At 38.9% G+C, this 20542-nt stretch overlaps 2 protein-coding genes across 2 annotated transcripts; one reads left to right on the top strand and one right to left on the bottom strand.

Moving 5' to 3' along the window:
• Positions 1-13381: 13381 nt before the first annotated feature.
• Positions 13382-14317, top strand: LOC130468967 (uncharacterized). The gene is made up of 2 exons (XM_056838011.1): positions 13382-13469; positions 13758-14317. Exon 2 carries the CDS (start codon positions 13759-13761, stop codon positions 14206-14208), a length of 450 nt encoding a protein of 149 aa, XP_056693989.1. The 5' UTR covers positions 13382-13469; position 13758; the 3' UTR covers positions 14209-14317.
• Positions 14318-14532: 215 nt separating this feature from the next.
• On the bottom strand, positions 14533-19688 carry LOC110805457 (uncharacterized). The gene is made up of 5 exons (XM_022011065.2): positions 19354-19688; positions 16667-18830; positions 16436-16579; positions 15160-16026; positions 14533-15056 (listed from the first exon to the last, which is right to left on the bottom strand). Exons 1-5 carry the CDS (start codon positions 19431-19433, stop codon positions 14784-14786), a joined length of 3528 nt encoding a protein of 1175 aa, XP_021866757.2. The 5' UTR covers positions 19434-19688; the 3' UTR covers positions 14533-14783.
• Positions 19689-20542: the final 854 nt, after the last annotated feature.

Below are 20542 nucleotides of genomic sequence, written 5' to 3'. Positions count from 1 at the left end.
AACGTATATTCCAGCTCCTGGATGCCTGCTTCAATCCGTAGATTGATTTCTTTAGCTTGCATACCTTTTTAGCATTCTTTGGATCCTCAAAACCTTCAGGCTGTGTCATAAACACAGTTTCTGTTAAAACGCCGTTTAAGAAAGCAGTTTTGACATCCATCTGCCATATTTCGTAATCGTAATATGCAGCGATTGCTAACATTATCCGAATAGACTTTAGCATTGCAACTGGTGAAAAGGTTTCATCGTAATCCACACCGTGGACTTGCCTGTAACCTTTTGCAACCAATCTAGCTTTGAAAACTTCAAGTTTCCCATCCTTGTCCTTTTCAGTTTGAAAACCCATTTGCTTCCAATGGCTTGGTAGCCATCTGGCAAATCGACCAAATCCCATACTTGGTTTTCAGACATGGAGTTTAATTCAGATTGCATGGCTTCTTGCCATTGCTTGGAGCTAGGGCTCGTCATAGCTTGTTTGTAAGTCGCAGGTTCATCACTTTCAAGTAACAGAACGTCATAGCTCTCGTTCGTCAAAATACCTAAGTACCTTTCCGGTTGAGATCTATATCTTTGCGATCTACGCGGGGTAACATTTCTAGATTGACCATGATTCTCACCAGATTCTTCTAAAGATCTCTGAGTTTCATCCTGAATGTCATCTTGAGCATTCTCTAGAGTTTGTTGTTCGACTCGAATTTCTCCAAAAAGACACCATCTCGAGCAACAAACACCTTGTTCCCACTTGTCATTTTGGAAATGTGATCTTTCTCCAAAAAGACACCATCTCGAGCAACAAACACCTTGTTCTCAGATGTATTGTAGAAGTAATACCCCTTTGTTTCCTTTGGGTAGCCCACAAAGATACATTTGTCAGATTTTGGATGAAGTTTGTCTGAAATTAATCGTTTGACGTATACTTCACATCCCCAAATCTTAAGAAAAGACACATTTGGAGGCTTTCCAAACCATAATTCGTATGGAGTCTTTTCGACAGCTTTAGACGGAGCTCTATTTATAGTGAGTGCAGCTGTATTTAGTGCATGTCCCCAAAATTCTAATGGAAGTTTGGCCTGAACCATCATTGACCTGACCATGTCTAGCAAGGTTCTGTTCCCCCGTTCCGACACACCATTCCATTGTGGTGTTCCTGGAGGAGTCAATTCTGATAGAATTCCACATTCTTTCAGATGGTCATCAAATTCATAGCTCAGATATTCACCGCCTCTATCAGACCGCAGTGCCTTAATCTTCTTGCCTAATTGATTCTCTACTTCACTCTGAAATTCCTTGAATTTCTCAAAGGATTCAGACTTATGCTTCATTAGGTAGACATAACCATACCTACTGAAGTCATCAGTGAAAGTGATAAAGTAGCTGAAACCACCTCTAGCATTTGTACTCATTGGTCCACATACATCTGTATGGATTAAACCCAATAGTTCATTTGCTCTTTCTCCAACTTTAGAGAAAGGTTGCTTTGTCATTTTGCCAAGTAAACATGATTCGCATTTACCATAATCCTCTAAGTCAAATGGTTCTAGAATTCCTTCCTTTTGAAGTCTTTCTAAGCGTTTCAAGTTTATATGGCCTAATCGACAATGCCACAGATAGGTGAGATCTAAATCATCCTTTTTGGCCTTTTTGGTATTTATGTTATATACTTGTTTGTCGTGATCTAATAAATAAAGTCCATTGACTAATCTAGCAGATCCATAAAACATCTCTTTAAAATAAAACGAACAACTATTGTCTTTTATTAAAAAGGAAAATCCCTTAGCATCTAAGCAAGACACTGAAATGATGTTTTTAGTAAGACTTGGAACATGGAAACATTCTTCCAGTTCCAAAACTAGCTCGGAGGGCAACGACAAATAGTAAGTTCCTACAGCTAATGCAGCAATCCGTGCTCCATTTCCCACTCGTAGGTTGACTTCACCCTTGCTTAACTTTCTACTTCTTCTTAGTCCCTGTGGATTGGAACATAAGTGTGAGCCACAACCTGTATCTAATACCCAAGAAGTTGAATTAGCAAGTATACAGTCTATAACGAAAATACCTGAAGATGGAACGACTGTTCCGTTCTTCTGATCTTCCTTTGGTTTTGGACATTCTCTCTTGTAATGGCCTACTCCATCACAATAAAGACAGCTTGACGTGGATTTGTCCTGCTTTGATTTAGCATTGCCCTTGGACTTTCCACCTTTCTTGAACGGTCTCCTTCTAGCCTTGAGTAAATCTTTGGCTTCACAGTCCAGTATTATTTCAGCCTTTCTGACAAGGTGAACAAATTCTGCAACTGTTTCTTCTCTTGGTTCACTTAGGTATAGTTGCTTGAAGCGACCAAACCCACTGTGTAGTGAATTGAGCAAATAGAGACTGCCATCCTTTCGCTTATTGGTGTTCCTAGTAGACTTAGGCGATCAAAGTATGAACGCATAAGATCCACATGGAACCTCAGTGGGACGCCTACCCTCTGTTTAGTGCGAAGGAGCTGAACATGTGTTTCTTGGACCTCCATCCTATAACACCTGTTGGGAGAACTAACCTTTAGACCAGACATTGATTCAATCAACTCATGGACGTTCAGGTCCCTGTCCTCCGTGCTTCCACGACAGATATCCCTCAGATTCTTGATGAGCGTAAAAGGTTCATAGGCTACAAACCTTCTAGCCCAATCATCAGGGATATTGTTCAGCATGAGACTCATAACCTTTTTGAGATCCGCATCCCAGGCGTAAAATCTCTCAGGGGTCATGTCTCTGGCATAGTAGCTTGGCATGGGATGTGATAGTACATACTCAAGTCCATTGAGTTTGACTATTTCAACTAGCTTAGCTTCCCATTCAAGAAAATTTGCCAGGTTCAGCTTGACCATAAGCTCAGAACCTATGATGATGTTTTGATTGTTGTTTGCCATATTTAAAACTACAATTGAAAAGAATAAACAAATAAATAACCATTCACAGTTTCTCTTAATAAACTTAAATTCTAGCATACATGCATAATTCAATGTTTATTAAGCATTTTATTCAAGTTATGTGTTCCGGCAGGTGTGAATAAAATGATTCCAAGATCCTAAAATCATTGAAGAACTAAGCACAGTTTGTCGACTTAATCCTAAAACATCTTAGGTAAGCAAAAGCCTTTTGCTAATAGTCTAGAAACTATTCTTGGTTGATAGGTACGTCTAAGAACTTATTAGGTAAACCTATCGATTTTGCCACGACATAAAAGGACTCCTTACTTATATCGTTGAGTTTCACCAAAACTAACATGTACTCACAATTATTTGTGTACCTTGCCCCTTTAGGACCAATAAGTAACACCTCGCTGAGCGAAAACTATTACTAGATTGATGTAAAGGATATCCAAGCAAGTGTATATTTTGGCATGGCACCTTTTAACTCAATTTTTAAGTTTGGAACTTAAGGCTCTTACTATGTTGGTTAGATTTTAAGTGAACTAAAATCCTTAATCATGCAACATAATCAAGCTTATGATCTCATGCATTTTAAGACATATTTAAAAGCAATAAATAACTTAAAACATGCATAAGATAAATGTGATCTAGTATGGCCCGACTTCATCTTGAAGCTTTAACTTCAAAGTCCGTCTTGAAAATCTCCGTGGGAGGCACCATTTTCTTCAAATAGGATAAGCTATAATTAAAACTAATTACAACTATTTGATGGTACGCAGACCATATTTGAATTGAAAAACAACTTTGGTACTTTAGACCAATTACATTCAAATTAATGGTACGCAGACCATATTTTCTATCCTATTTGGGCCATACTAGTCACTTCATAACCTGCAAAACAGTACATATACAATATATACCATTCACCCATTCATTATCATGAATGGCCCACATAGCTGGTTAGTAAAACACATTATGCATCACGTAAACATTTGCAGCAATTAATCAAGGGCACCAATAATCTACCAATTATTCAGTCCTTATTAATTCTAATCAAGTTGTTTTAACCTTAAGGATTTGTAGACCTAATCAAGAGTTTATGACTAAAAAGGGCTCCCACTCAAACCAATAAATTCATATGCTTTACTAATTTTAAACATAAAAATGTATTTCTAGTCTAACCGGAAACATACAAATTTAATTAAAATTTAAAGCTCATATAAATTTATAATTGAATCCAAAAAGTTTAATTTAATTTCAGTCGTATTTAAATTAATTCATGATTTTAATTTTAGTAAAATAATTAGAATAAATAAAATTTATTATAATTACAATATTCAAAATTAAAATCCAAGAAAATAATTTAAATTATTAATTTTAAAATTAATTAAAATTACGTAAACTGAAAATTTCAAATTAAAATTTCAAAACGATCTAATCGCAACGCAAACACCCTACGCATCGCACGCCCATGGGCCACACGCACACAGCCATCGCTGGCCATGTGCGCGCAGCCCATGCGCTGCATCGCATAGCTGCTGCTTCTACCCTTCGCAAGCAATCGCGCGAGTTGGTGCTCGCTGCGCGCGCGCCAGCGCTCGATGCACGCGAGCCATCGCTCGCTGTGCGCGCTCGCCAGCGCTCGATGTGCGCGCTCGCCAGCGCTCGCTTGATGCGAGGCATCGACGCTGGGCGCAGCACTCGTGGCACGCGAGCTTGCGCTCGCTGCGCGCGAGGCTGCGCGCGCTTGCGCGAGGCAGTGCGCGTTGTGGCGCAGCTCGCTTGCTGCCCACACGCGACTGTCGTGCCTTGCCTTCGCCCATTGCCCATTCGTCCATTGCTCATAGCCCACGACACAAGGCAGGGCTGCTGCCTTGTGCTCGTGCACCATGCCTTTGCTCATTGCATTCGTGCCGCATGGGCGACGAGCTCCCTTGCTCGTCGTCGCATGCCCGCACTATACAACACCCCTTAAGGGTAACACGTAGCGTCCATTGCTTTGTGCGTGCAAGTTATATGAACGAATCGCATAAAATTTAAAAAATTTATATTTAAAATTAATGACAAATTAATAAATTAATATTAATTTCATAATTTTAGGGCGAAAAATCGAAAATTTATTATTTAATTGATTTCCGATTAACATGGATTCAAGTCTAGGTCATAAAAATTTAAAATTTATCATAAATTTACAATTTTTATGGTGGTTTTTAATCATAGGTATCTAATTAAATTATAATTAATTATGAAAATCAAATTAATTCTAAATTATTCTAATTTTCAACAAATTAATCATAATTACAAATTAGATTGCATAATTAACAAGGCTAGGCATTCAAACTTGTTAAACATATACAGTAGGTCAATCAAAAATTCAAGATTTATCAACAAGAATCGTAAATATTTAATTTAACATCTTAAATTTACGAAATTTTGCATTCGAAAAACTAAAACCTTCGAAAACTCATAGTTAGGCTTCGAATTTGAGAATTCTGGGTTCGGCAGAAAAAAATTATTTTTGTCAAAATTTTAGAATGCCTTTTACATGCGGAATTGACACATAAATCACTCGATTTGGATGAGTAACGAAGAAACTGCCGAAAAACTGCGTACGTATAATTAAATAAACGCAATTTGCAATTAATTAACAATTACGAAAATTAATCACCCCTTTTAATTCTTGCAAATTTGTAATATTTAACCATGTTCATGCAATTTAGATTATGAAAATAATAAGAGGCTCGTGATACCACTGTTAGGTTATGATACATATGACAATTCATAAATCATGCGGAAAAACCATTTAGCCAGGAATACATATTATTTACACATAATCATATAGCATAGTTTAGATGCATACTCTTTGTTGCGTGCCTTCCCTAGCTGCGCCCGAACCGAACAAGAACAAGTCTTTAGGACTCCAAGTGTCGTCCCTCCGTAGATAGTCCACAGCACGTCCAGATCCGCCTTAAGATTGACCAACTAGAATCGCCCTTAAGGTACTAAAAATTTCGGCACTTTTGAGCAAGGAATGTGTCTGAATTTTTCTCTCAAAAACTCACTTTGAATACTTGAAAAACTTGTTATAAATTGTGAACCCAGGCCACATATTTATAGGGGTATGGAAAGAGAATTGGAATCCTATTAGGATACGAATTAATTAAATTAGAATCCTAATGAAAGTCTTATTTAATTAATTTATCAAATAGAATTAGGAATTTAATCATTAAACGAATCCTGTACGTTTTAGGTTTCGTATGTGAACACAAACACCCACGCACGCACAGCAGCCCACGAGGGGCGCCATGCGCGCGCGCGCACAGCCCGAGCATCGCAGCCCACGACTGCCGCAGCCTTGGGCGCGCGCTGGGCCTGCCTTGCGGTGGGCCTGGCGCAGCCTTGGGCTGGCGTGTTGTGGCGCGCGTTTCCCTTGCTGGACGTGGGCCTGGCTTCGTGCTGGGCCTTCGTCTAGCAAGCTCGTCCGATGCTAATTCGTACGACGCGCTTCCGATTAATTTTCCGATTCCGGAATTCATTTCCGATACGAACAATATTTAACATTTCCGATTCCGGAATTAATTTCCGTTTCGAACAAATATTTAATATTTCCGTTTCCGGAATTATTTTCCGATTCCGATAATATTTCCGATTCAGACAAATATTTCCGTTTCCGGCAATATTTCCGATTCCGGCAATATTTCTATTTCCGATAATATTTCCCGATACGTACCATGTTTCCGTTTCCGGCAACATCTACGACTTGGATAATATTTATATTTCCGATAAGATCCATATTTCCGTTTCCGGCAATATCATCGTTTCCGGAGTATTCATTTCTTGCCTGTGACGATCTCAGCTCCCACTGAAACCAAGATCCGTCGATTCCGAATATCCATAGATGGAGTATTTAATGCCATTAAATACTTGATCCGTTTACGTACTATTTGTGTGACCCTACGGGTTCAGTCAAGAGTAAGCTATGGATTAATATCATTAATTCCACTTGAACTGAAGCGGCCTCTAGCTAGGCATTCAGCTCACTTGATCTCACTGAATTATTAACTTGTTAATTAATACTGAACCGCATATATTAGACTTATCATTGAATGCATACTTGGACCAAGGGCATTATTTCCTTCAACACACCACCGCCGCCGCCCCAGTTCGTATCGGATCCGAATTTTCCGGAATCATCATTACTACGGATTGGCAGCAGGAACGACTCGCCCACCTCAAAAAGAGGGAGGTAATTCCTACCCCTTTCTTTTTGTCATACATCATTACATGAGATGGGAGTTGAACATGATGTAAAACTGTTATTCTATGGTGTTGGCATGAAAAGCATGTATAGTATGTTGCGTCTGACTTTTAGGAGGCTAACACTTGAGTTCTTGAGTTCATTGTGGTTGAATAGGAATGGTTATAGGGATGTCTCTACTGTGCATTTTCGTTTGATGAATCGTGATGTGCATTTGAGCATTCGTGATTTTGGTAGAATATTTGGTTTGTCAACTGACCCCAGTAGGAAGGCTGGGAGTGCTCATAATAATTGTGAAATGTGGGGAAAATTGACCGGAAATAGTGAGCCCGGTAGTATGCAACACGTGCATGCTTCCCGGATTCAACACCCTGTTCCCATTGTGTTTTACAGATTCTTGGGGTTCACCATCTTTGGGAGGGAGGAGAACCAAAATGTTAGGAGCGCTGAGTTGGAGATTTTGGGTGGTTATGTGCTGGAGGGGGAGGATAGGTATGTGATGAATTTGGCCCACCATATGGCTTCCCACCTCTACTCGGTGGCCACTAGCACACACACCACCAGCATCACCATTGGTGGGTTGATCACCCACATTGCTATATGGCCACAGTGGGCTTTGTTGAGGCCAACCAGACACCGGTACTGGGTAGTAACTTGCTAGATTTGGCCTATTTTGCTGGTCTCCCCCGCTTACAGGGCGAGCATGAGTTATTTCGCCCGGGTGCCATGTATTGGATGTTTGATGGGAGTAGACTTTTCACCTTGTTTGACTCTCAGGGCCGCACCCGTTTTAGACCCGGTCAGGCTCACTACCTGTTTGTGGGGGAGCATGTTGAGCATCAGCAGGAGCCCGAGCCACAGCTAGAGCCCCATCAGTTTGAGCCTGAACCCCGCACCTACTTTCGGAGGGGGTGTCGTGAGAGTGAGGGGAGGCCACAGGGTGGCCCGACACCAGAGGAGGAGCAGCGCTCTATTCAGGAGCTGTTGGACAGGCTCGAGATCATATTTGGTCACTTTGAGAGTGATCACTAGCGAGCCATGTTCCCCATTTATGATCATTACGCCAGGCAGGGCTATGTTCCTCAAGATGCCCAGCACCCTTCCTGGTTTCAGCTATCCCGCGGAGGGAAATGGAGTTCCTGGTGCCATGGGCACTTTCACACCCACCCACTACTACGGTGGGTATGGAGAGGGCCCCAGCGGACATGGTGGTCGTGGTGGCGATATGGATGGTGAGGATGGCCAAGACCATCAATGATGCTGAGGTTGATGAAGATGGTTCGGTACCCCTTCAGCCAAGTAGAACATTGTCTGATTTAGCTTGGGGGGGTGTTTCACTTTCCTGTACATATTAGGTTTGTTTTCTTTTCGTTTTGTATTTTCTTATTTTGGTGTGTTTTTTCTTTCTAGATTAGTTTATCGCTTTGAAAAAAAATACAAAAATATGTTCGGATGAATGCAAAAATCATGCTTCCCTGTGCCCCTCTGATTGAAAATTATTTTGATTCTTGGTATTTGATGACGAGCAATGTGGATATGTTATCCATGATTTGATATTTGATTACTTTGATGCCTTGACATGAGTCAACTCTGACTAACTATTTGTGGACTTGGTGCTTTGCTAGTTGACTTGGTTAGGAATGTGTGATAGTTTCCTGGTGTGTCGTTGATTTTGAGTATTGGTTTGCAACTATTAGTAATGTTTTATGACTCATATACATGCACATTGAGGAGGACGAAGACATTTTTCTATTTAGGTAGCCTTCAGATGAAATTAGATACATTTGTTCCCTCCTTTTCTACCCATGTTGTTGCTTGTGCTCTTTATTCGGTGACTAGCCATATTACAAGCCCGTGAAAACCCCATTGGTTACTAGCCCCAAGCCTAGCTTGGGGGAGCCAATAGTAGTGAGGTGAGGGAGTTGTAGTGTGGTACTTTCGAGCATAGTTAGTATTGGAAAAAAGGGAGTTCTTCCTATCATGTTTTTTGTTCGAAAAAAAAAATGATGCAAAATGAAAGAGATGAGAAGAATAGAAAATGTGAAGGTTTCTAAAAGAAAATAAATAAATAAAGAGATTGAAAGAAAAAGAAAAACTCGTTACTCTCAGAGAAATTTCAAAGTATTGTTTCACTCAAGTATTGTAATTTCTTTTATGAGTGGTTGATTATAATTGTGAAAAAAAGGCAAGAAAGTATAGTGTGGTTTGTTTGTTGTTTCATCATGTGTTGAGTGGGAGAGTTGTGGTCATCATTTGTGGTTGACCATGGTTTTATTTAGGATTCATGCTCCCCAAAGCCAAGGCTTTAAGCTCACATTTTACCCAAATTTACCGCGCCCTTACCTAAGCCTATCATTACAAGCTTTGAAGACCTTCCGACCTTTGTGCATAGAGTCGTATTAATATTAAAGTAGTTGTTTATCAATGCAAGTTATGACATGACACATTTCGAGTCGACTACTAGGTTGAGTGTATGTTTTTCTAGACCCACGAGTGTTGTGAGTTTGGGAGGGCATTGTTCACTTATATGTTGGGAGGAGAGCGAACGGGTATATCTTTTACCCACCACATAAATGAGTGACGAGTGTGTGAGAACTAGTCTTGAATTCCATTGTGCACTTGTGGTTCGCTTTGCGTGACGATTGTTAAGGAGGATTTGTGATTGGGTGGATTTGATTGGTTGACATTGATGCATGCTCGTTGAATTTTGCCTTGAATTGTATCTATAATTTTGAAATATGTTTGGGGTGAAGTTGATTCTTGTATTCATCGATGATTTCCTTGCTTAGGGACAAGCAAGGATCTAGCTTGGGGGAGTTTGATATGTGTGTTTTATATAGAGTTTTACCCCCGTCCCTTAGTACTTTTATGCATCAAATGAGCTCTTAGGAGCCGTTTTTAATACTAATCTGTGTTATTGAGTGTGTCTTGAGTTTCAGGATTACTTAGTGAGAAATTGGTCTTTTTAGACCTGTTTCATGGTGATTTAGGCCACTACACGATCCCGAGGAAGTTCGGGACAACTATCGTCGACTTTCGGGAGCCTTAGATGCTTACGGTTGAGCCCCGGGAGTTAGACTCGGTGATATGGGCGAAGGATGATGACTTTTTCAAATTGCCCTTTGAGCGGAGGACAAAATGAGAAGACCGGGCGAAGAAAATGATATCTGAAGTCTTCAACACGCGCACGATCGGGCGGGCTTCGCCCGGTACGGATCGGGCGGTCGTTTTAGGAACTGATCTGGGCATTTCGCAACCGCCCGATCGGGTGGAACTTGGCCCGATCGGGCCGACTATCGAGCAGAATGCCCGATCGGGCAGCCCTTCTCCCGATCGGGCGACGCCAACCCCTGATGCTTTTTCGCGTTTTTAATTCCGGTTTTGGGATTTATTTTGGGAAAACTATAAATACTAGCCCCTAATATTTTTAGTGGTATCTTAGAATCTAGTTTTGAACACTTAGTTTTTATTCTCTCAACTTAGGTATTCTCTCAATTGTTGCAAAAACACTTAGTTTATTTCTAATCAAAAATTCAAGCTTTCATTTTCCATTGTTCAATTCCTTAGGTATTATTTCTTACTTGCTTCATTATTTAGTTGGAATTATGTTTTCATTAATTAGTATTGTCTTAGTTATTTTAATCATGTGTGAGTAGTTCCATTCTAGGGTTTTGGGAATCCATGAACTAATATGAAGGGATGATTAATTGTTGTTGATTGTTGGTATTGTGGTTAATTCCCATTGATTACTTCTATTTGCTTTGTGATTGGATTTTCCCAGGTCTAATTGTATTAGTCTAGCAATGTCAAATTAAGATTCGAGAGATGCAATTTGATGTTTAGGCTTGTTTCAATAGGTAGAATTGGGATTAATATGTAGCGAGAGCCCGTTAATTCTAAGTCTATGATTAGTATTGATTCGAGAGAGCATGCTAGTCTAATTAACTGCTTTATTGATTATTGTCGAATGTTTACCATCCTAGATTGTTGTTCATTGGTGAACCTATGCCCTAGACCGCTTAATATCTAAATTCCTCTTTGTTTAATTATTGTCGTAGTTTTAATATCAAAACCAACCAAATTCCTTGTTCGCAATAATCTAGACTAGTTGATTAATAGTAGAAAGAACGCTTATTTCCCTGTGGATACGATCCCTACTCCCCTTACTATCTTGTTAGTGGACTTAGGTTTATCTTTGACTAGGTGAGACGACTTTAGCCTGTCACAATCTGCATGAATTATTGAGTCCAATCAGTTCCTATAATTAAGTTTCAATCATGCCAATAAGGTCGTATAGTTTTACCCTTAGTTATAATGTATTTCGAATTAGATCAATTGTTTTAACAAATTAAAATAAAGCCGTCCGAGCCTAATTGACGTAGAATTATATAAATTTTAGTCTAAACAAGTCCAAACTACATAACAACAAAGAGAGTAACAAAATATATAACTTACTTATTAGTTCAGATAAAGTAATGTTTTATGACTCGATTAATACTTAACTACTCCATATGTCATGTCGAATAAGATTCATTTGTTTTAATTAGTTACGTGATATTTTTCGGTTAAATATTAAATGCAACATAATACTCTTTATATATACGGAGTAGTAAACAACTCGAAAGACCGAATACCCAATTCAGTCCATTCCGATTTTAAAGTTGAATAGTCACTTATTTATCTTACACCTAACTATAAACACTTATCTTTTAAAATTTTCAATTTTTAAAAATCTAAAAAACAAAACGCTAGATTTTCATAAAAGCGGGAATAAATTGAGAATGACGGGCTTCCACACATCCCATAAATTTTGGGAATGGAGGGCTACCTCTCTCAGTCTCTCGTGAAAAAATTAGAAAAAAGAAAAGAAAAATAATGAAGCAGACAAATTCCCACTATCCTACAACTTCTTCCCAACTCCGATCCATACTCTTCAATGGCTAAACTCCCTGCTTCACAAATCCATTCCAATTAATCAGTTCCATGGACTAGCAACGCCAAATCCACTGGTGTTTTAATGACGTCAACTTCGACAAGTCCGAGCAATCATCACCCTTTATTCCGCCATCAACGGTGATTTCTTCACCGTAAATTCCTTGGAACCTGAGCTCAGTAACATTGACTTGCGTTCCATTGGCGGGAGCTCATTAATCTAATCCGCTCGTAAGGTGTCTCAAAGTTCCTCAGACAATTTTCTCCTTTTCCCCTGCGCCTTAATTATTTCCCCAAAATTTCTATGGTTCATTTAGGATTCTTTTAAAAGTTTGAATAATTTTTTCAATGTATCCCAATTTGGTAAATTTTGTGTTTTTTCGTCTTAGTTTATTGAATTATTTCTCAAATTCTTCCTTCCCCCAATTTCTAGGGTTTTGCTGAGTTTTTGCTATAAATTGTATTAGCTTCTTCAACCTTGTAAAGTATTCTTATCAGTCCCCCCCCCCCCTAAAAATCATTTGCTTTTGTTGATTGCATTTAGGTTTTGTGTTTTGTAGATTGCTTCAGTGCAGGATATAAGTGCATTGATGGACTTTCCGCTATTTGTTTGAACCTACAAATAAGCGAGTGCATCTTATTTTGTGTGTTGTGTTTTTTTTTATCGAGCAATCTACCACTTTCTTCCTGATTTGATTTTTGTATGGCTGTAGGATCATGCGGCTATGGCTATAGATCATACAAGCTATGCGTTGTCAGAATTTGAAGGTGACCATACCCTGCTTGCTAGTGATGACTTTATCGAATTAGATGTCATCTTAGGGACCAAGAAAATCGAGGCAAGTCCATTCCTGTCTTGTTGATCTTTTGAACATTGTAGATCATCTTACATATCTCTGGTTAAGACTTGTACATCTGCATTCATAATTTTGGGAGGGCAATTGAATGTGCAGCAGCTGATTGTGATGTTGGAGGGTCATCTATGTGTCTATTTATATAGTGTTTTGCTTCTCTTGTTTCTATTAACTACTAAGGAAATTTTGTGCAACACTACCTTTAAGTTTGGACGTTTTGTGAATTACTACCTTATAAAAAAGTTTTTTAATTTTGCTACCTTATAAGTTTGTTTAGTTTGAGTAACACTACCTTGTAACAGTTTCTGTCAAATTCCTCCGTTTGTGGGCCCCACCTCCAACGGCTATATTCAACTGCTTAACTCCCTTTCCCCCTTATTTAAACTTCCTGTAAAGTTTTATCAACCACATTCAACCAAATTTTCGGAAAAAAATCAAGAAATCTGGGTAATTTTTTTCTCAAAGCAAGATTCGCAATTTGGTTGAGGAATCGAGTAACCTAAAGGTGAGTGCATTAAATTCGTTCTTGTTCTTCAATTTCTGGGTTTATTTTTTCAATTTAGGGTTTTTGTTCTTGTTCAATTTTATTAAATTCGAATCCTTTTGATAAATTTAGCGTTTGAAACCTTTGAATTGTCATGTGAAAACAACTACATTGCAAAATTGGGTTCTTGAATTGACTAAAAATGTGGGTATTCGTGGTTTAAAATATCAATTTTGATCGTTATTTGCAATTTGGGGGTTTTTGATTGAGAAATCAAATACTAATAATTAGTTGTTTTAACTGTTGCAGGATGTCGAGTGGGTCTCCTTGTGCTTCAAAAAAATGTTATTGTGGCATTCCATCCAAGATGTTGACATCGTGGACAACTGATAACCCGGGGAGAAAATTCCTGACTTGTAAGTTCTCTGATGTACACACTGGTAGGAAAGGATGTGGTTGGTTTTATTGGGTTGATCCTGATGTTGTGGAGTGGCAAAGAGTCGTGACGAATGAACTGGTGGTGGAGAAGAGATTGCTGAAAACAGAGTTGAGGGTCATGATGACAGAATTGCAGAAGTTGGAGGATGACAAAGCCCTTCTTGTTGCTGCCAATGAGAGGCTTGAAAGGATATGCAATGGTGGAGTGGCTGGAATGAAGGGGACAAAGGATAAGGGCCAAGAAATTGCCCATTCTGTATTTTGGTTTGTTGTAGGATTAGTTGTTTGTTGTGTGTTGAAGTTTGTAATGAAGTTCCTCTAGTGTAAACGCGACAATGGAACGGGAAATTGGATTTCATGTAATGTAATGTAATGTTGTTGACATTAGTTGACTCTAATCATTTAATAATGGTAATTCTAGCTTATGACAATATCTTTTTGCATTAACTTGTGTTCGATTATTAGCTCCGTTTAATTGTGTACCGATTAAAACTTGGTTAGTATACGTGCTCGTTTCACCTGTCATTCACCACAGAGGATAAATCTATAAATTAGGTAAAGTCCTTGAAGTCAACGGGAGTCAAGTTTGGTCCATTGACTTAGTTTAAATGGAGGACAAATTTTTCTCAAATGAACCACACCTGAACATCATATATTCATAACAACAATTCAACAAGTGAACAACAAGAACAACAACTTGTTAAACCTGCACTTAACTGAAACGAGCCACGCGTGAGCCGAGCTCGAACGTCAAATATAATTAAGGGGCAAATGAATCTTTACACAGTGTTCCAATGTAAACCTTGCACCTAATTAGAATTGTCATTGCCAAAATGTAACCTTGTTGCTAATTAGAAACCTTAACTACTTGTTCAAAGGAATTACAACCAACAATACTTAAATATGCCACACTGGTTTCTTTGTTGTCTGCAATTTGGGTCTGAGTTTTGGAGGGAGTGATGTTTGAGGCTGATGAGTTGATGTTTGGCTGGATGGACCTGGATGCTGACTTGCTGTCTGACCTGGTTGCTGACTTGAGGTCTGACTGAGTGGAGGAGGTTGATAACTCCCTGTCTGACTGGATTGAGGTGGAGCATTAAATGTCTGTTGCATGGTAGCTGCACTTGAGTTTTGTTGCTGTGGTTGAGTGACTGATTCAGCATTATACCTCTGCATACACAACAGAAACACATATTGTTAATGACAATAGAAACACAGAAACAGATTCAGCTCTAAACAACAGAAACAATGTAAATACATGACAAAAACTCACCCTTAAAACTCTTGCAGCCCTCTTGTTTCTGTCAGCAACAACCCATGGGTTCTTGGAGGGATCCCTCCCTGGTTCCTTGGGCTGAATAACACCAGGTGGATTATTGCACTTTCTCTTGTTGTGGCCTGGTTGTTTACAGTTTGAGCAGTTATTCGGCTTTTTCCCTCGCTTCACAAACCTCTCCTCAGCATCCTCACCTGCTTCTTTCTTTCTCTTATGTGACTTAGGCCTTCCTGGCATTTTCCTTAACAGTGGAGGCAAAGGTCGAGGCAAATCTGTTTTCTTCCACTGCTTCATCCCGGGCATTGGCTTGATATGAGGCGAGTAAGTTGCTAAGTATTTGGCCTTTGAGTAACACTCATGAACAAAATCTTCAGGCCTCCACCTCTTCTTCACAATACATGCATAAGCATGTGGACATGGTATTCCCGTTAACTCCCACCTAAAGCATGTGCATGTCAACTCCTTCAAATCTACCACATGCCTATCAAAAGCAGTTTCCACCTCCCACTCATCTAATCTAGAAGGACAGACTATACAATTCAAAGATGCTTCATAAACCCAAGCTAAAACCTTCTCAACAAATGGCATAAACCTCCCCTCATACTTTTGAATACCCTCCCACTTCTCAGCATTCCTTCTCATTACGTACCTCCTAATCCAATCTAGGCAGGTTATTATTGGTTTATCCCTAGCTTCCCTTATCACAGCATTAAATGTCTCGCAAAGGTTGTTGAGCAACATGTTAGACCTAGAATTCGATCCAAATGCATGTCTACACCAATGAACAGGAGGTATGTCACTCAAGTAGTTATATGCATCCTCGTTTAGCTCTTTGATTTCAGCCATGTAAGAATCATGCCAATGCTATACATGTAACAAACAAAAACAAGGATGACATCAACAAACAATAACAAATGCTATACATTTATACATTTAGTGCGATTAAGTTCCGACTCGGGTACGTGTCCAAGTCACGATTCGGGAACGTGTCCAAGAAGCATGCTTTACTTTTCTACCCTAAACACACATGCTTTTAAAATAAAATCACAAGTGCAACCAAATTTAAGAATACGAGTCGATTTCTAAAATAAAATCACAAGTGCCGCCAAATCTAAGAATACGAGTAGATTTCTAACATGAAAGCCTAAATGCAAATAAATCTAAGAATACGAGTCGATTTCTAACATGAAAGCCTAAATGCAACTAAATCTAAGAATACGAGTCCATTTCTAACATGAAAGCCTAAATGCAACCAAGTTGAAGAATAGCAAACCTTAGTTGTTGATCTTGCTGCTGCCCAAAACAGGTCCTTATAGGCTGTGCCACTGAATTTATTCTTGAAGTTAGCCCATATGTGTCTAGCACAAAATCTGACCTCGGCTTTTGAACTCACAACAGATATAGCATCCAATAGTCCCTGAATTGAAACAATAAACAGAAACACAAGGTTAGTAAACCATCCAGAAACTGTACCTCATTGAACAAAAGAATAAAACTATATTACCTTTTGCCTATCAGACATAAGAGTCAATCCTTCTCCGTCATGGTGTCCTATGTCCTTCATCAGCAAATCAAGAAACCATGTCCAACTGTCAGCATTCTCAACTTCCACCACTGCCCAAGCTACGGGAAAAATATTGTTATTTCCATCTTTGCTCACAGCCACTAAGATCATTCCTGGATGAGCCCCTTTAAGGTGACAACCATCTACTCCAATCAGGGGCCTACATCCATTCTTAAAACCCACTTTGAGAGCCTCAAAACAGACGTACAATCTTTGAAAGAACGGAGTGGGGTTGTCTCTAATCTGGCATTGTACATAGGCTGAAGAACCAGGATTGTATTGAAGAATTGCATACCCATAGTCATACACAGCAGCATACTCATCTGCAGCATCCCCATACAGAATCAATTTGGCTCTAGCCCTAGCAAACCATGACTTGTAGTATCCAATATGTAGCCCCGTTTCCTTGTAAACCCTTTCCCTAAACTTAACAAGCCTCCAATATGGTTCTGACCTCCACTCCTCCAAATACTTCTCAGCTAACCACTCCGATGTGATTTTAGAACTTGAATGAACCACACCACAAGTATGCTTTAACCTTAAAGACTTGATCTGAAACGTTTCTTCCATCCTTAGTTTCTTCACATGAATCTTAAACCTACACTTATGTGGATCATCACACACACACTTTACAAGCTTTGCATGCTTTTTATCCCATGGACAACTACATCTATACCTACAATACACACTCACCCTCTTCCTTCCATTATGAAGAAGGTAGTAATCGTAGTGGTTCTCGATCGAATGATACCTTATCGCTTTCCTAACAGCATGAACACTCGGGAACTTTAAACCCAAACTGAGCACAATCTTTTTCTTGAAGTCTGACTCTGGATTAAAGGTAGGGTATGGATCTACTTCATCATCTGAACCACAAAGACTTCTAAGCTCCTCTGAATCATAATCCACCTCATGTTCTAGATCCACTTGTTCTTCCACCTCAGGTGCTAGATCCGCTTGTTCTTCCACCTCAGGTGCTGCAACCTTATCTACCCTCTTATTTCCCCTCAACACAGTAGACAATGGCTCACAGAACAACTCATCCTCCTCTAGTTGTTTTCTGTCCTCTTCCCCTGGTTCAAACTCCACATCTAAATCTGAAAAGTCTGAATCACTTTCAGACCAATCACCAAACTCATCATTTTCAAATAAACAGTCCCCAGGATCCTTTTTCTTTCCTTTCCCCTTTTTCTTCCCTACTTTTCCTGCTTTTCCTTTGACCTTTTTCCCCTTCTGTGCTACACTCTTTCTCCTAGGGGTAGAGGTCTTCAAATCTGGACTAAGAAGAGGTGGGTTTGCAGGCAGAGGTGTTTTTGAAGGTTTTGTGGGAGTGGTGGTGGTATGAGGAGGGATTTCTGTTGGTTCTGTACTTGGAGTGTGAGGATCAACTGAAGATATATTTGAGGGAATAGGTTTAGGAACACTTGCTTTGACAGTGGCTGAAGCAATTGGCTTTTTTAATTGGGTTTTGTTGGGTTCTTTTACAGTGGATGGATTCTCACTTGGCCCTGTACCCTTTCCCATGTAAATCACATCAGGATCAAAACCAAGCCTTGGGCTTCTCCTAACTAGGGAAAACTTTGACTGAAGTGGTTCCATTTTCACTTGTTTTAGGGTCACTGTTGATGGGCCAGCAGGTTTGGTTGTAATGGGCTGGGTCAGTGTTCTTTGTGGCCCAGAAGGATTGCTTTGTGTAGCTTGTTTCAGTGGTCTTGGTGGTTTAAAGTTGGCAGTTTGGTAGGTAACAGATGGGCCAATAAAAGCTGGTTTGGATTCCTCAATAATGTACAAAATCACCCTGTTAGACCCATCTTTTGTCTCCAATAACCTCCATATATCATCATGAGTGTGTATAATCTTCCTACCCTTAGTCAAATTCATCCCATGTAGCCTAAACCATACACTGAAATTCTCAATAATCCTCCCTATAGTTCCACTCATCCCTTTCATTACAAGCTCCCTCAAACTAAAAACAGTTAACTCATGCAACCACACTGTCAATCTAGTATACAACTTCCCACCAACATAATCAGTTTCCCCCTTATTGAAAACAAACTTTCCCCCCATCCATATTGCAAGATCAATGTAACCCAACTGCTCATTCCTACAATTTTAATTACCAAAAAAAATTAACTGCAAATCAACAGTGATTACAAAAAATTTAAAAAATCCTAAATCGAGTACATGTCCAAGTCCCGACTCGGGTACGTGTCCAAGTGTTCGACTTGGTTACACAACACGAACAAAAAAGTAACCACATGTAATCACTGTAAACTAATAAACTAATCAGTTATACTAATCTAATTTTTCCAATAATAAACAATTATTTCACAACACTAATCCAGAAACCCAATCCAGAAACCCTAGACATTAAAAAATTAGGGGTTTTTCAATTAAACAATCAATTAATCATTATTCACATTAAACAATCATTTAAACAATCATATTAAGGTTTCCAACAACATTAAACAATGAATTCGTGGATTTCAATGACAATAAAAAATTAGGGTTCTTGATTCAAAATTTCACAGTGCAATTAAAAAATTAGGGATTCCTAATTAAACAACTAATTAACCAATAATATCACATTAAACTACTAAAATCGCATTGTTTTAACTGTTTAATACCTGATTTGGGATCCACCTTGTCGGTTCGTTGGCATTATCCCCTTTCCCTTATCCTTTGGACCACTTCCTGTCGTTTTCATCTTTCCAAGATCTCCTTTTGGACCACTGCGCGTAATAAAGAGAAGAATCTCTTGACTTGAAGAAGATTCAGAAGTGTAGCATCATCAATTATGGCTTTAGGGTTTGTGGTTGAGATTGAAGGAGAGAAGAATAAATGTGAAGCAGAGGAAAAGAAAAATGACAGAGGAAAGAGAAAGGAGAAGATAGAAGTTGGTGGGAAAGCAAATGGGGGGACATAGGAGTAATTTCAATTATGAAAATGGAGGGAAACGTTGGAGGTGAGGCCCACAAACGGAGGAATTTGACAGAAACTGTTACAAGGTAGTGTTACTCAAACTAAACAAACTTATAAGGTAGCAAAATTAAAAAACTTTTTTATAAGGTAGTAATTCACAAAACGTCCAAACGTAAAGGTAGTGTTGCACAAAATTTCCAACTACTAATAATAATATTCAGTAGTTATCAAGTGCCCCGAGAGTTATTGGACCCAAAATATCACTAGTTTCAGTCATGCAGGTATCTCATTGTTCTTAGCTCTTCTGATTTTCCTAAAAGATAAGCTATATAAGTAAATTCTAGTTACTGTAAGACCATACTCGTTTGTTGTGGACTTTGATAGATGTTTGTCATTTGATCTTATTTGTACTGCAGGCAAGAAACAACACTCATGTTCTGATCTCAGTCTCACTAAAAATTTTCAGTGACCGGTAAACTTGTCTGCCTCTATAAAATAACTTTATGTCTTACTGGAGTTTATACTTATTTTTATATTATTGAATCATGTTTCCTTGAGGAGTGCAAAAGGCTGGGAGCTTGACTAGGTAAATACTAAACAAAGCTTCAACTTGGAATTTTCTATTTTGAGAGCATTTCATTTGGTGAAAATATACAACTTTCTTGTCATTGGTTCAATCAGTTGCTCTGCTGATCAGTAACAGTTTTAACCTCCAAATTAACTCGTAAATCTTAGTAGCTAGTCTGTTGCTGCCCTCTTTTTGACCCATGAGATTTCTTACTCGTAATAAGCAGAATCTCTTTTATTTTTCTTACTTGCTTTCACTTAGATAATGTCATCAACTAGTCATCATTCTTCATTAAGATTTTGTTTCCTTCAATTTTCTGATTCTTC

The sequence above is a fragment of the Spinacia oleracea genome, chromosome 3 (genome assembly GCF_020520425.1).
Source record: "Spinacia oleracea cultivar Varoflay chromosome 3, BTI_SOV_V1, whole genome shotgun sequence".
In the NCBI taxonomy this organism is placed as follows: domain Eukaryota; kingdom Viridiplantae; phylum Streptophyta; class Magnoliopsida; order Caryophyllales; family Amaranthaceae; genus Spinacia; species Spinacia oleracea.
This window is presented reverse-complemented; position numbering and strand designations above follow the sequence as displayed.